This window comes from Dryas octopetala, chromosome 7, assembly GCF_963921425.1.
Source record: "Dryas octopetala chromosome 7, drDryOcto1.1, whole genome shotgun sequence".
Taxonomy (NCBI): Eukaryota; Viridiplantae; Streptophyta; class Magnoliopsida; order Rosales; family Rosaceae; genus Dryas; species Dryas octopetala.
Genome location: NC_141372.1, coordinates 10,518,832 through 10,534,287, shown reverse-complemented (window position 1 = coordinate 10,534,287; position 15,456 = coordinate 10,518,832). Strand labels below are relative to the sequence as shown.

The 15,456-nt window shown below is 34.9% G+C and overlaps 2 protein-coding genes across 2 annotated transcripts; both read right to left on the bottom strand.

Moving 5' to 3' along the window:
* Positions 1-1,286: 1,286 nt before the first annotated feature.
* Positions 1,287-3,770, bottom strand: LOC147279565 (purine permease 3-like). Its single transcript, XM_086250773.1, has 2 exons — positions 2,950-3,770; positions 1,287-1,833 (listed from the first exon to the last, which is right to left on the bottom strand). The coding sequence occupies exons 1-2, from the start codon at positions 3,709-3,711 to the stop codon at positions 1,474-1,476; spliced, it is 1,122 nt and encodes a 373-aa protein (XP_086106899.1). The 5' UTR covers positions 3,712-3,770; the 3' UTR covers positions 1,287-1,473.
* Positions 3,771-10,144: 6,374 nt separating this feature from the next.
* On the bottom strand, positions 10,145-11,764 carry LOC147279564 (purine permease 3-like). The gene is made up of 2 exons (XM_086251246.1): positions 10,876-11,764; positions 10,145-10,679 (listed from the first exon to the last, which is right to left on the bottom strand). Exons 1-2 carry the CDS (start codon positions 11,638-11,640, stop codon positions 10,320-10,322), a joined length of 1,125 nt encoding a protein of 374 aa, XP_086107372.1. The 5' UTR covers positions 11,641-11,764; the 3' UTR covers positions 10,145-10,319.
* Positions 11,765-15,456: the final 3,692 nt, after the last annotated feature.

Sequence of the window (15,456 nt, the reverse complement as noted above, 5' to 3'; positions counted from 1 at the left end):
TAATTTTGAATCTTTAATCGTATAATTTTGGAATTGATTGTATAATTTTAGGTTGAATTTGATTTGTATGATTTGTGTAATTTGTATGATATATAAATATTGATATGGAAGTTGAAAGTGGTGATATGATATGATATGAAGTATCTTGGGATGATTATTCTTCACATTACACCTACTCTGGACATGATGATACTGAAGACAGCGGAAATTTTGAACCTCCTAGAAACTCTATGTGGTATTGATTACTTTTGTAATTCATGTGGCAATATTATAGTAAAAATAAAATTGAGGTGTTATTGAAGTAATTATTAATTAGTGAAGCATTTTTTTAACAGTATTTGCCTCCAGCGCGCATTATATTCATCACATATCACATGAAACCTACCATATAATTTGGTTTTTTTCAATATTTTTTTATCAATGTAGTAGATAATATGTTAAATAAACATATGGTGAAGTTTCATTCAAAATTTCCGTCGTTTCCGTCGAATTTTTGTCGAAATTTAAAAATCTTTGAAATTTCCGTCGAAATTTCCATCGAAATTTCCATCGAAATTTCCTCGAAACCCGAAATTTTATTCCTTGCGTTCAACCAAAAATTTTCTAATTGATTTCTTGATGTGATCGAAAATTTTCTATCTAATTGATTTCTTGTCAATTGTGAATTGTTTTGCAAAAGATTTTATTAGGGGCTCAATTTAGATTTCGCCCCTGGGCCTTTCAAAAGTCATGGCCGACCCTGTCTATACTACGGCGTTATGTGTAGTATTTATTTTTGATAACCGAGGGTATCCTGGGCCAGTCAAAGGCAGATAATACACGCTGGGCCTAGAGGATTCACAAGAGATTTTATTTCCCTTGCTGCCTGGCTCAAAGGGTCAAACTGGAGACTTGAACTTGGGAGCCTGAGTTTACAGCTACACATCCGAACCAACTTCTCCGAACTCGGTGTACTATTTATTTTAAATAATTGTAAACTTTGCTTGATAATACATAACATACATGGATAGGTGAATTTGATAATTTGATTAAGCTCTCTCTCTCTCTCTCTCTCTCTCTCTCTCCTCTCCTCTCTCCTCTCTCCTCGCTGGTTCCGTTGAAATATTAATTTAGTTGGTACCCAATTAATCCTCTTAAAAAATTATTGAGATGGCTAAGATCTGCATACATATTCATGATACGTACATAACATAATTGAAGTTGAAGCTAGAGGTTAATGATGCTTCTAAGTTTTATATACATAACGTTAGTTAATACTTAATAATATATAATTTTGATCCAACCAACCAAGATATATGAATTAATACTCTTGGAAAAAAAAAATGTATATAAAAGCGTGGACAATGATAAAATGGGTGTTGCGCGCGGTCCGAAATATAAAAATTATGCCGATCAAATGGCATATGCAACCTTTCCCATTTTCACACAAACTCCAACAGAGAAGAGGACACCACAATACAGCTTGTTCTTTAATCAAGGATTGGGGAGTTGATCAGGAAATTCTGTTGTTGTTGTTTCTGCGGTGTTGTCTTTTTCCTTTTTGTCCTTGCTGTGTTTTATCTCACCATAGAAATATGAGACAAAGCCCCATAGAGAGAGTGCCAGGGCAACCCCTTTTTCTGCTTGAAATTTTTCATGGTAGAAAATAACAGCTAGGATCTCTGTTATTGGGATCAGTACGGCAATTATAATACCAGAGAGCAAAGATGAGGCACAGAAGATGATTCCTATGGCTCCCAAGAAGAAAGCCTGCCAAACTATTGCACTCATTACAAGCACCACATAGTAGTTGGCTTCCCCCAGCTCGAAGTTTCTTGCTTCTCTTGGAATAACCTACACAGGTTTAAATCCATTAATTAGACTCTTTTTGAAGAGAAAGATGTCCATAATACCTAGCATATGCATCAAATAATGTGACAGATGATATCACATTTTAAAGAAGACATACCAAATATGAACAAATGAAAAATTGTAATTAGAAAAATATTTTTATGCCACAGTTGTATATATACTTTGTATCTATCCCTAATCACATAACATAGTATGTGATGAGAGAGAAACACATAAGCTATATGATAAAAGAAAGCTTTTGGTTTACTGAAATTTGAATTCCAACTCGATCGATCAACATCTACTTTGAAAGTTATTGTAAGGTCAAATTCAAATGCTTCTTGGATAAATTATATATTGTGTGTGACTGTAATATTATTTGACATGCTAATGTAGTGTTACCAATCTATTCAAATTATAACAAATGTAAAATTTTTAAGAATATTATTTAAAATTTAAGGTTTTAGATATTAATAATTGAACACGTGTTATAATTGAGTGGATTGGAAACACCGCCACTGTATAAACACATGAACTATATATACTAAGTTTTTGTGTGTGAATTTTCTGCAAATTCCAAAGTATTTAGTATATACATTCATCACGTGAATGTTTACTTTACTTGTCAATGAGGGGTTTTATTAAGCTGGAAAAAGAAAAAAAGAGTAACTCTAATACGGATGCTAGGATATTTACAGCAATATAGCCTTTATATTAGATTCAATGTTTACAACTCTTGAATTTATAACACTTTGTGCATGTGTGAGCTGTAAACGTACATCCCAGTACCATACAGAGACTTCAATTCTAGTCCAATATGGTAGAAGTGGTAGGAATTGCATTGATCAAATACAATTGTCACATATCCAATAAGAGCACTGTTCAATATTGAATAAGTAAAATGAGATGTCTCCTTAATTTGTACCTACGCCTTTTATGAAAGAAACCATATTTGTACTCACATAATGGGGACTAAATGGGGGACAATTTTGGTGAATAATTTGGAATTAAGAATCCCATCACTTTGTACCCAGAATTAAGGAAAGGAAACAAGGTTTGGATGAGAGAGAGAGAGAGAGAGAGAGAGAGAGAGAGAGAGATTAGGTAGGTAGGTCAAACCTTGAAGTCATTGTTAATAAGCATCCCCACGGTGCAGAAAAGAGTAGCAAAGAAAGACATAACCAACTGAATCTCCAAAACCAAAGCATACGTGATGGTTTGCTTGGCCTTGTTGTACGTCAACTCAACCAACGGCAACACAAACCCATACAACGCCGCAGCCGCCACAGTCATCAAAAACCCAGCAATATACTCCTTATTCGACTCACCCTCCGGACGATCGGACCCGGTGTTCAAGCCCAGAACGGCCGACCCAATGGTCAACAAAACAACGGCGTTTACGGAGTAGGAGGTGAACTTCTGCTTCACCAGCAGAAAAGCGAACAAGGCCGTGAAGGACAGATGCGATGCGAGGATGAGAGCGGAGGTCGACACCGGAAGGCGGGCGACGCCGTAGGCGTAGAGGTAGTCGTCGACGCCGGTGATGACGCCGATGACAGCCGCGGCTATGAAGAGCGGGAGCCTCATGGAGAAGAGTTTATTGGTTGGTGGGCCTGATGGGCCTGTTGATGGGCCTTGGTTGGTGGCGCGGCGGCGGCGGCAGAAGTAGGAGATGAGTATGGGGATGAGGATGATGGGCCAGCCGCCGGTTTCGAGCCAACTTGAGAGCCATACACGGTTGCCGCCGTGGATGAAGTAGAGGCGCATTATTAATGGGCCACCACAGGTGCCTATGGATAGGAGTACGCAGTTTAGGATAAGAAGGGTCCTCTTCATGGTGGCTCTTCTACGTTGCTCTTCAGCTTCCTCTTCCATGCTCATCGCTTTCGATGCTATGGATGTGTGTGTGTGTGTGTGAATGGGGCTATAGCTAGCTAGCAAACATGGTGTGTGTGTGTGTGTGTGTGAGAGAGAGAGAGAAATAATGGAGCAAATTGATACTGACAGAAAAGTGTGTGACATATGCACGAGTCAGGGCAGGAGTCAATTAATAAGTTGGGTCTGATTAATTATTATATATTCAACGTTTATACAATTTGGCAAATTCAACATGTGTTGTCAACTTGTCATTGAGTCATGGTGAATGACCATATTTAGAGACTATATATATATATATACAGGCTCCTTCTATTGAGGTATACCTCAACTTATTTATGTTGAGGTATGACCTTGTTGGGGCCCACACGAGTCGTTTTGTGACGATCCGAACCGTTCGCAAGAATCATCTTCATTGATAGATCATCCTTGCAAAATATTAGTCAAATCCGAAATCATTTGTCTATCTAACTTTGATAAAACAAATGAACGGTTTCATCAAAAATATTTGGTTCGTCCATTTATTTGATCAAAGTTAGATAGGCAAATGATTTCCGATTTGGCTAATTTTTTGCAAGGATGATCTATCAATGAAGATGTAAATAATGAATGGTTCGGATTGACACAAAACGACTCGTGTGGGCCCTAACAGGGTATACCTCAACATAAATAAGTTGAGGTATACCTCAACAGAAGGAGCCTGTATATATATATATATATATATTATCCGCCATGCATACTTTGACCGACTTATATATATAACTTGATCTCATCTTCATTAGAAATTGCGAACTGTAATATAATCCATAATTAGTAAGTTTAACATGGTAAGAATTACTCCAATCAACAACCCAAAATTTTGCTTGCAGAGCTAGTATTTTCCCAATCACCACCACCACCATCACCATCATCGTCACCGCCACCACCACCATCACTGCCATTTCCAACACCACCACCACCACCGCCGCCAACATCCCAATTTTAGCTACCACCATTTCTTCCACCGCTTGTGGGCCATCACCCCTACCAATGTGGTCAACTCATCATAAATATCATTTTTATTGTTGTCACCATCACCATCACTCTTTTGAATTGATGCATCAAAAATTAAAACTACCATAAATTTCGTATTTAAACTTCATTATGTTTACATGTTATCCAAACAAGAGAATTTACATATTTTAGAATTTTAAATCACATCGTTTTAAATTCCGTCATTTGTAAATTCCTTAGTAATTTCAAACTACTTCATCCAAACGCACCATAATTGAATAATTAGATGGACGACGTACTCTACCTTACATTATAATTGATGGAAAATAAAAGTTAATGAGGATTTTTCTTACTCAAATCAGTCTATTTCATCTTCCTTGTTGGTTAAGGAGTTTCTTGTAATGTACTTAAGCCATAGAGTGAATGAGTCCTTGTAACTTAGATCTTAGATTTTTTTTTATTTTTTATGTAACATTAATTCTTATAGTATACCTGTATATCGTGAATGTATATGAGGCTTCCACATTTAATTCTTGAAATCTATCAATAATAGCTAGGAATTATTGTTTGTAGTTTAAAAGGGAGTTAATTACACTTACACCCCTTGAGGTTTATCGTCTTTTCACATAACCCCCTGGGGTTTCAAAAATTACACATACACCTCTTGAGGTTTCAAAACTATTGCATATAACCCCCTACAAGAAAAATAAATAAATAAACAAAAAATAAAATATTTATATTGAAGTTAGACCTTACACCTTAAGTAATCTTATTAGGCCATTTCACCCCTTAGCATGCTTTTTTGCATAATTTTTTATAATTTTTCATCTCATATAGGGGGTTATATGCAATAGTTTTGAAACCTCAAGGGGTGTATGTGTAATTATTGAAACCCCAGGGGGTGTATGTGAAAAAACGATAAACCTCAGGGGTGTAAGTGTAATTAACTCTTTAAAAGGAGCTAGTATTGTGTGAGCTAGCTAGTTAATGAAGAGAATTGTGGGAATAAGACACTTTTAATTAAAGTGCAAATATCATTTTCCCCTAATCGATAAAAGTACTTGAAAACAATGTGTAGCACATGCATGATGCATGTGAGGATGGTTTTAATTGGCTGAGTAAATAATTACATACGTAAAAATTCAATGGCATCAAAAGCTACATGTAGATGCAAACTCAATCAGACACACTGCCTCTGAGTCTGAAGCGATGCACAACTACCCTTCAACATTTTATGGTCTATTCTACAAGTCCGAGTCTAACACGTACTCCAATATGAAGTGGGTCTTTTAATTCTGACCCGCTGTATGTGCTATTGGAGAAGTTAATATGTAGGGGAGTTTTATATATATATATAAATGGACAAACCAAATATTTTCGATGAAACCGTTCATTTGTTTTATCAAAGTTAGATAGACAAATGATTTCGGATTTGACTAATATTTTGCAAGGATGATCTATCAATGAAGATGATCCTTGCGAACGGTTCGGATCGTCACAAAACGACTCGTGTGGGCCCCAACAAGGTCATACCTCAACATAAATAAGTTGAGGTATACCTCAATAGAAGGAGCCTGTATATATATATATATATATATGTAAACTATTTAAAACCCTCTAATTAGAATTTAGTTATTTCAAAACCTCCACCTTTAATTAAATTAATTCAAAACCCCCTATTAAAGATTTAATCTCTCCCAAAATCCCCTAGTCAACTACACCCAGCTAAGTTTGACCCTTTTTTTTTTCCAATTATAACCCTTGAAAAAAATATCAAGCCCATATTTCTGAAATTTCTCTCCCTCTGCGTGCTCTCTCTCTCTCTCTCTCTCTCTCTCTCTCTCTCTCTCTCTCTCTCTCTCTCTCTCTCTCTCTCTCTCCCGCGGTTGTAGCCAGCGCGTGCGCCGCCGTCTAGCGACGGTTGCCGACGATACCAGTCCCATCACGCTCACCTCTCCTCCCTCTTCCTCTCCCTGCCCTCCACTCTCCCCGAAACCAAACGTCAACACCGGATCGGATCTAGGCAGACCCGAGCTCCCTCGCCGGCGATCCACCGATTCCGACGACGACAAGGTGTCGGACCACCATGGATGGCTTCCTCTCGTCGTCCCGAGTCCACTGGTGCCATCAGAAGATATTGATGACCCCTAGGCTCGCCGTTTCGAAGGAGAGAAGCCGGCGACATTCTCGCCGGTGTTCTCTGTTTTCCGGCAGCCATTTCCGTCGAGTCATGTACCCATCTTCTTCTCTTCGTTGTGCTGTTCAGTTCTATGTATTTGGTTTGGTGCAATTGTTAATGAATCGGAAAACCCCAAATCGATCAGATTGGCTTCATTTTTCTTTTCTTTTGGGTTTAATTGACTTCATTTGATGAGTTTGCTTATTCAGAAGTTTAATTGGTGCGTTTAATTGCTAATCAGTTTCATTTATATTCAAAGTCAAGAAAGCTTGAAATTGGTCGATCAAGCTAGCCTAGCACTTTCTTTTCATTGTTTTTCATTTGTACGTCTTTAATTAATTTGCATTGCATGCCTTCACCACACAGCTAAATTAATTTGCATTGTATAGGTTCATTGTTAAGTCATGTAGAATCATTAAAAACGTGAAATGATAGGAATTGTATTGAAATTAAACAGTTTCAGTTCGTGAAACAGATTCAGTTCGTGAAACAGTTTCAATTCGTGAAACAGTTTCGGTTATAATTTTTTTACTGTTTTATTGTTTTATTGTTCATATTTAGTTTCAGTTCGTGCAAATTCATATTCAGTTTGTAAAAATTCAATTTCATTTCGTGAAAATTCAGTTTCACTTATAACTATGTTTTGTATATAATTATAGTGATTTGTTTCATTTCATTTCAATTGAAATTGTTTTATTGTTCAGTTTCAGTTAGAATGTGAAGATTTGAAGTTCTGAAGATTTTGGTTCAATCTCAGTTGTAATATCTGTAATTATGTACCTATTTTTTTTTTTAGTGTTTATGTGAAATTGTTTCGTTTTAAGTGTAATAGAATGTTTAAGCAGTGTGACGATGTAATTAAATTATTTTTTGCGGTGTTATTTTTTCAATTCAGTTACAATTTGAATATTTCATTTTGAAGGAATATTTTATTTTCAATTTCATCAAATATTTGATTTTCAGTTTCAGTGTTTGATTTTAGTTTTAGTGAAATATTGAATTTTAACAAAAAAATTTAGTTTCAGAAAATTTCAGTTTCAGCAAAATTCAGTTACAGTTAAATTCAATTACAGTGACATCATCGTGATGTCAGCATGTGTTAGTGATGTCAGCATGCGTTAGTGATATCAGCGTATGTCAGAAGGGTAATTTAGGATTATAAGTTATAGGAGGTTTTGAAAAAGTTTCTAAATGGGTGGGGATTTAGGCAAATTTTTTAAATGATTAGAGGGTTTAAAATTACGTTTTATATATATATATATATATATATGATTGTGATGAATGCTGAATCATGCACTGACTGATCGATCGATAGTGTCATATGCTTAATTAGTCCATCTTTTTTCTGTGTGTTCTTATCTGCTTCTTGGGCAACCCAAAAGCATCCTCCAGCTTAGCAATGTAAATTCATAAAGATGACATCGACCTGCAGCATGCGCTTTCATTTTTCAATTGAATAGATTGGAATAGATTGTCTGGTCAACAAGTTTTCCTGGACCATTTTGGATGTAATTTGTAGACAATATATGCAAGATGAAAAGCGACAAATTACATATATAAATATATATATAATCATTATGTAATTTTCTATATTTACAATTGAAAGAAAACCTTTGTCAATCATGATGTCATTGTCAACTACACTCCTCGATCTGACATTAAATAAGTAATTTAAAAATTAAAATAATTACTATGCAATACATGAATTTTCAAGCGCATACCGCAATACTGTATATCATTTAATATGAAATTACTCATTCTTTAGGTTCGCTCTATATAATATGGTCTTATGATGTGAATTCAATTTTTTAAGGACTTCACTTAAGAATCTTTTCTACAAAAAAAAAAAAAGATGATTCGAATATCATTACAATAGCTAATTTTCTGCTGGATAATTTTTGCTTGGGATTATGATGAGACAGCTATGAAATAAAGTCAGCTGTAAAATAAAGCAGTTGAGTGCTTGGTAAGTAAACTATGTTTTCAAAAGTGCTGTGAGTGTAAAAAATAGTATCAAAGTATTTGGTAAATGTTAATATAAAAATGTTGTGACTGTGTATAATTACTAAAATGGATATGATGTTGAAAGTGCATTTCACTTATTTATTTGGTAAAAATAATTTTTTTTTTACTTGTTTTTTTAAGTTTTGACTATAAATTTTTATTAGCATTAATTTTTCTAAGAACAATATTATTAAATAAGTATGTCTATTATTTTTTTAGGTATATTATAATTTTAATCCTATAAATAAAATATCATAATTAATTATCACAATATAAAATATAACTAACAATGGACATATTTTTTAATTTAAAATAAACAAATAAAAATTATAGAAATCAATGAGGGTATTATGGGTAAAATAAAATATTCATTGTTGCTGTGAGTCACTGCAGCTTTCAAAAGCACTTAGAAACCTGTTTTCTGTTTTTGTTGTGGAGAGTTGAGAATTGTGGGGAAAAATAATTTTTTATTTTTTTACCAAACACCAAAACTGTTGTAGGTGATTGAAAATTGTCATCCACAGCAGCTTTTGTATCTTCCACCATAATCCCAAACGAGGCCTAACAATATAGTCCACAAAGTATAAGTTAATTTGTGGAGTTCCACTAGCTCTGGTGAGTTGCCCTGTATATATACAGGAATGTTGGATCTAGAGCTGAGCACTTAGTGTAGTTCTTATTTGCGCATTTGGAAATTTCTATTTGGGTATATATATACATGATTTTTCTAGTGTGGTTAATTGCTTAATTCAAAGTGTGGATAACTGTTAGACGTTCTGCAAAATTTAAACTCTTGTATTAAATTTGAAGGCCAGATGCATTGTCTCTCATAACACTCACTTATCTCTTAAATTGTCCGAGAACTAAGGCATAAAGAAAATTTTAAGTATGACTACTATTACGTGTATGGTACAACTATTTACGGCTGTCATGTGTAGTATTTATTTTTTATAACAGAGTATTTTGGGTCAGTTAAAGGCAGACAATGCACGCTAGGCCTAGGGGATTCATAAGAGATTTTACTTCCCTTGTTACCTGGCTCAAAATGTCAAATTGGAGATTTGAACTTGGGTGCCTGAGTTTACAGCTACACATCCTAACCAACTCCTCCGAACTCGGGTGTACTATTTATTTTAAATAATTGTAAACTTTGCTTGATAATACATAACTTACATGGATAGGTTAATGATGCTTCTAAGTTTTATATACATAACGTTAGTTAATACTTAATAATATATAATTTTTATCCAACCAACCAAGATATATGAATACTCTTGGGAAAAAAAAAATGTATATAAAGCGTGGAAAATGATAAAATGGGTGTTGTGCGTCGTCCGAAATATAAAAATTATGCTGATCAAATGGCATATGCAACCTTTCCCATTTTCACACAAACTCCAACAGAGAAGAAGACACCACAATACAGCTTGTTCTTTAATCAAGGATTGGGGAGTTGATCAGGAAATTCTGTTGTTGTTGTTTCTGCGGTGTTGTCTTTTTCCTTTTTGTCCTTGCTGTGTTTTATCTCACCATAGAAATATGAGACAAAGCCCCATAGAGAGAGTGCAAGGGCAACCCCTTTTTCTGCTTGAAATTTTTCATGGTAGAAAATAACAGCTAGGATCTCTGTTATTGGGAGCAGTACGGCAATTATAATAGCAGAGAGCAAAGATGAGGCACAGAAGATGATTCCTATGGCTCCCAAGAAGAAAGCCTGCCAAACTATTGCACTCATTACAAGCACCACATAGTAGTTGGCTTCCCCCAGCTCGAAGTTTCTTGCTTCTCTTGGAATAACCTACACAGGTTTAAATCCATTAATTAGACTCTTTTTGATGAGAGAGACCATATTTGTACTCACATAATGGGGACTAAATGGGGGACAATTTTGGTGAATAATTTGGAATTAAGAATCCCATCACTTTGTACCCAGAATTAAGGAAAGGAAACAAGGTTTGGATGAGAGAGAGAGAGATTAGGTAGGTAGGTCAAACCTTGAAGTCATTGTTAATAAGCATCCCCACGGTGCAGAAAAGAGTAGCAAAGAAAGACATAACCAACTGAATCTCCAAAACCAAAGCATACGTGATGGTTTGCTTGGCCTTGTTGTACGTCAACTCAACCAACGGCAACACAAACCCATACAACGCCGCAGCCGCCACAGTCATCAAAAACCCAGCAATATACTCCTTATTCGACTCACCCTCCGGACGATCGGACCCGGTGTTCAAACCCAGAACGGCCGACCCAATGGTCAACAAAACGACGGCGTTTACGGAGTAGGAGGTGAACTTCTGCTTCACCAGCAGAAAAGCGAACAAGGCTGTGAAGGACAGCTGCGATGCGATGATGAGAGCAGAGGTCGACACCGGAAGGCGGGCGACGCCGTAGGCGTAGAGGTAGTCGTCGACACCGGTGATGACGCCGATGACAGCCGCGGCTATGAAGAGCGGGAGCCTCATGGAGAAGAGTTTATTGGTTGGTGGACCTGATGGGCCTGTTGATGGGCCTTGGTTGGTGGCGCGGCGGCGGCGGCGGCGGAAGTAGGAGATGAGTATGGGGATGAGGATGATGGGCCAGCCGCCGGTTTCGAGCCAACTTGAGAGCCATACACGGTTGCCGCCGTGGATGAAGTAGAGGCGCATTATTAATGGGCCACCACAGGTGCCAATGGATAGGAGTACGCAGTTTAGGATAAGAAGGGTCCTCTTCATGGTGGCTCTTCTACGTTGCTCTTCAGCTTCCTCTTCCATGCCCATCGCTTTCGATGCTATGGATGCGTGTGTGTGTGTGTGTGTGTGTGTGTGTGTGTGTGATAGAGAGAGAGAGAGAGAGAGAGAGAGAGAGAGAGAGAGAAATAATGGAGCAAATTGATACTGACAGAAAAGTGTGTGACATATGCAAGAGTTGAAGCAATGAATTTAGTTGATCAAAGGCAGGGCAGGAGTCACTTAATAAGTTGGGTCTGTTTAATTATTATATATATTCAACGTTTATACAATTTGGCAAATTCAACATGTGTTGTCATTGAGTCATGGTGAATGACCATATTTAGAGACTATATATATATATATATATACATTATCCACCATGCATATTTTGCCCGACTTATATATATAAGTTGATCTCATCTTCATTATAAATTGTGAACTGTAAAGTCTGTAATATAATCCATAATTAGTGAGTTTAACATGGTGAGAATTAATCCAATCAACAACCCAAAATTTTGCTTGCAGAGCTTGTATTTTCCCTAATTGAATAATTAGATGGACTACGTACTCTCCCTTATATTATAATTGATGGAAAATAAAAGTTATTTTATCTTCCTTGTTGGTTAAGGAATTTCTTGTAACGTACTTAAGCCATAGAGTGAATGAGTCTCTTTGTAATTTAGGTCATAGATTTTTTATATTTTTTTATGTAACATTGATTCTTATATTATACTTGTATATCGTGAATGTATATGAGGCTAACACATTTAATTCTTTAAATCTATCAATAATAGCTAGGAATTATTGTTTGTAGTTTAAAAGGAGCTAGTATTGTGTGAGCTTGCTAGTTAATGAAGAGAATTGTGGGAATACGACACTTTTAATTAAAGTGCAAATATCATTTTCCCCTAATCGATAAAAGTACTTGAAAACAATGTGTAGCACATGCATGATGCATGTGAGGATGGTTTTAATTGGCTGAGTAAATAATTACATACGTAAAAATTCAATGGCATCAAAAGCTACATGTAGATGCAAACTCAATCAGACACACTGCCTCTGAGTCTGAAGCGATGCACAACTACCCTTCAACATTTTAGGGTCTATTCTACAAGTCCAAGTCTAACACGTACTCCAATATGAAGTGGGTCTTTCAATTCTGACCCGCTGTATGTGCTTGATTGGAGAAGCTAATATGTAGGGGAGTTATATATATATATATGATTGTGATGAATGCTGAATCATGCAATGACTGATCCATCGATAGTGTCATATGCTTAATTAGTCCATCTTTTTTCTGTGTGTTCTTATCTGCTTCTTGGGCAACCCAAAAGCATCCTCCAGCTTAGCAATGTAAATTCATAAAGATGACATCGACCTGCAGCATGCGCTTTCATTTTTCAATTGAATAGATTGGAATAGATTCTCTGGTCGATCAACAAGTTTTCCTGGACCATTTGGATGTAATTTGTAGACAATACAAGATGAAAAGCGATAAATTACATATATATATATATATATGTATAAATAATCATTATGTAATTTTCTATATTTACAATTGAAAGAAAACCTTTGTCAATCATGATGTCATTGTCAACTACACTCCTCGATCTGACATTAAATAAGTAATTTAAAAATTAAAATAATTACTATGCAATACATGAATTTTCAAGCGTATACCGCAATATATCATTTAATATGAAATTACTCATTCTTTAGGTTCGCTCTGTATAATATGGTCTCATGATGTGAATTTAAATTTTTAAGGACTTCACTTAAGAATCTTTTCTACAAAAAAAAAAAAAAAAAAGACGATTCGAATATCATTACAATAGCTAATTTTCTGCTGGACAATTTTTGCTTGGGATTATGATGAGAGTATGAGACATCATTTTTGGCCTTTGGCTTTGTCAAATGGCCACATGTGAGATGTGACTATATTATTTACGTACTCTTTTTTTTTTTTTGTTAATAAAATATATTATTTACTCTAATACTACGAAAAAAATTAAAATATTTAATCTAAAACTAATTAACAATGAGTAGAAATTCTTAAAATTTTATAAACTAATATTGAATATATAAAACTACCCTTCATATATGCGGCCTCAAACGTGCATACCCTTAAAGAATGTACACGAAAAATTAAGAGAACATTTGAGGGCCCTTAAAGGAATATACATTGAAGAACGACCCCTCAAATGTCTGCTTACACACACTTATAAAGTGTTATATATTTAACATTCTTGTGCCTGAATAAGGTCGACTCCTCAAGCATTATGCATACGTTAAAAAAATGTACATTTGAGTGGACGTTATCCTTGTGTGTGTGTATATATATATATATATATATCAAGAATACTCTAAAACTAACTAGTTAGTAAGTTAATACAAAACTAACCACCCTGTTGGGCCCACTGCACAATGTAATTTCAAAATCCGAACCGTTTATTTTTTAGGCCCTACTTCAAAGATCATTCTTGTAAAAAAATCTTTAAAATCGAAAGTCATCTAACCATTTAATTATAATAACAACTATTTTTATACTTTTATCGAAAATACTGATCGTCAATTTATTTGATCTTAATTAAATGACTACATTTTTTGATTTAGTTGATTTTTTGCAATGATGATCTTTGAAGTAGGGCCTAAATAATTGATAGTTCGGATTATGAGATTAGTGATGTGGTGGGCCCAAAAGCATATATGGTTAGCTTCGTATTAACTTGCTAACTGGTTAACTTTAGAATACTCCTATATATATCACACTCTGGATTAGCGAACACATTGTTATGTCATCTTGATGAACATATAGGCATATATGATAATATTGAGATAATGAGATCGTAACTATTTTTATGTTCGAGAGGCCAGTGAGGCAATCTGATATTAATACAATGTAATCTTGGAAGGCTTGGCCACGTATGGGCTAACTGAATTTCAGCCCATTATGCAAAATAATATGATACAGCCCAAACTCAATTATTAAGCCGACGATTCCAGCCATTGAAGGACAAACTCAATTCCAGCCACATATAAGCCCACTCTGTCGTTAACATAATTTTGCTTTATTTTTTTTTTTTTCCTGCGGCCCGGAATTTTGTTCTATAGTCAAATAATAGAAATTCCAACAAAAAAAAAATTCAAATAATAGAAATAACAGTTCGTTATGAAACTCATAAATAATTTTATTAAAAAATAGGTGGCATGAATATTTAATTAATTAATTTATTGTCTGTAAATACAGAATTTTTATATTTAGGTTCATTATGAAACTCATTTATCCAATAAAAAGTGGGTAATTTCTTTCAATAAAAAGATAATAATAAATGAGTAATTGTAGAACCACAAACTCTTATTCCAACTACTTTCTTTTCATACCAATTAATCTCATATGATATAACAAGTTTTATACTTGTTATGACTAAATGAACAATAATAAAGACACTAATATATTATTATTCAAACCTTTTAGATCTTGACCAAACATTGGATACATTAAAAGTATCTAGCTAGTAGCAAATTCAACTATAACTAGGCTTGGCTACTGGATTTACGTACACGATTCTGATAAACAAAATCCAATATGAAATTTTCTCTTTTCTATTTTCATTTTTGTTCTTTACTTTACTTTTTTTTTTTTCAAAATGTCTAGTGCATGTATGTAGGACGTCAAATGTGCTTATGAGAGGGTTGAACAATGAAACAATATTTAAAAAGAGAATTGGACTTAATTTCTGAAGCATGAATTATTTACCTAATTCTGTCTCGACATCCCAATGCATGTCTAGCTGTTCATACATTATCCGTTTCTTTGTTTTTACCCCTTTTTACTTATTAATTGCAATTAATCGCACTAGTCGC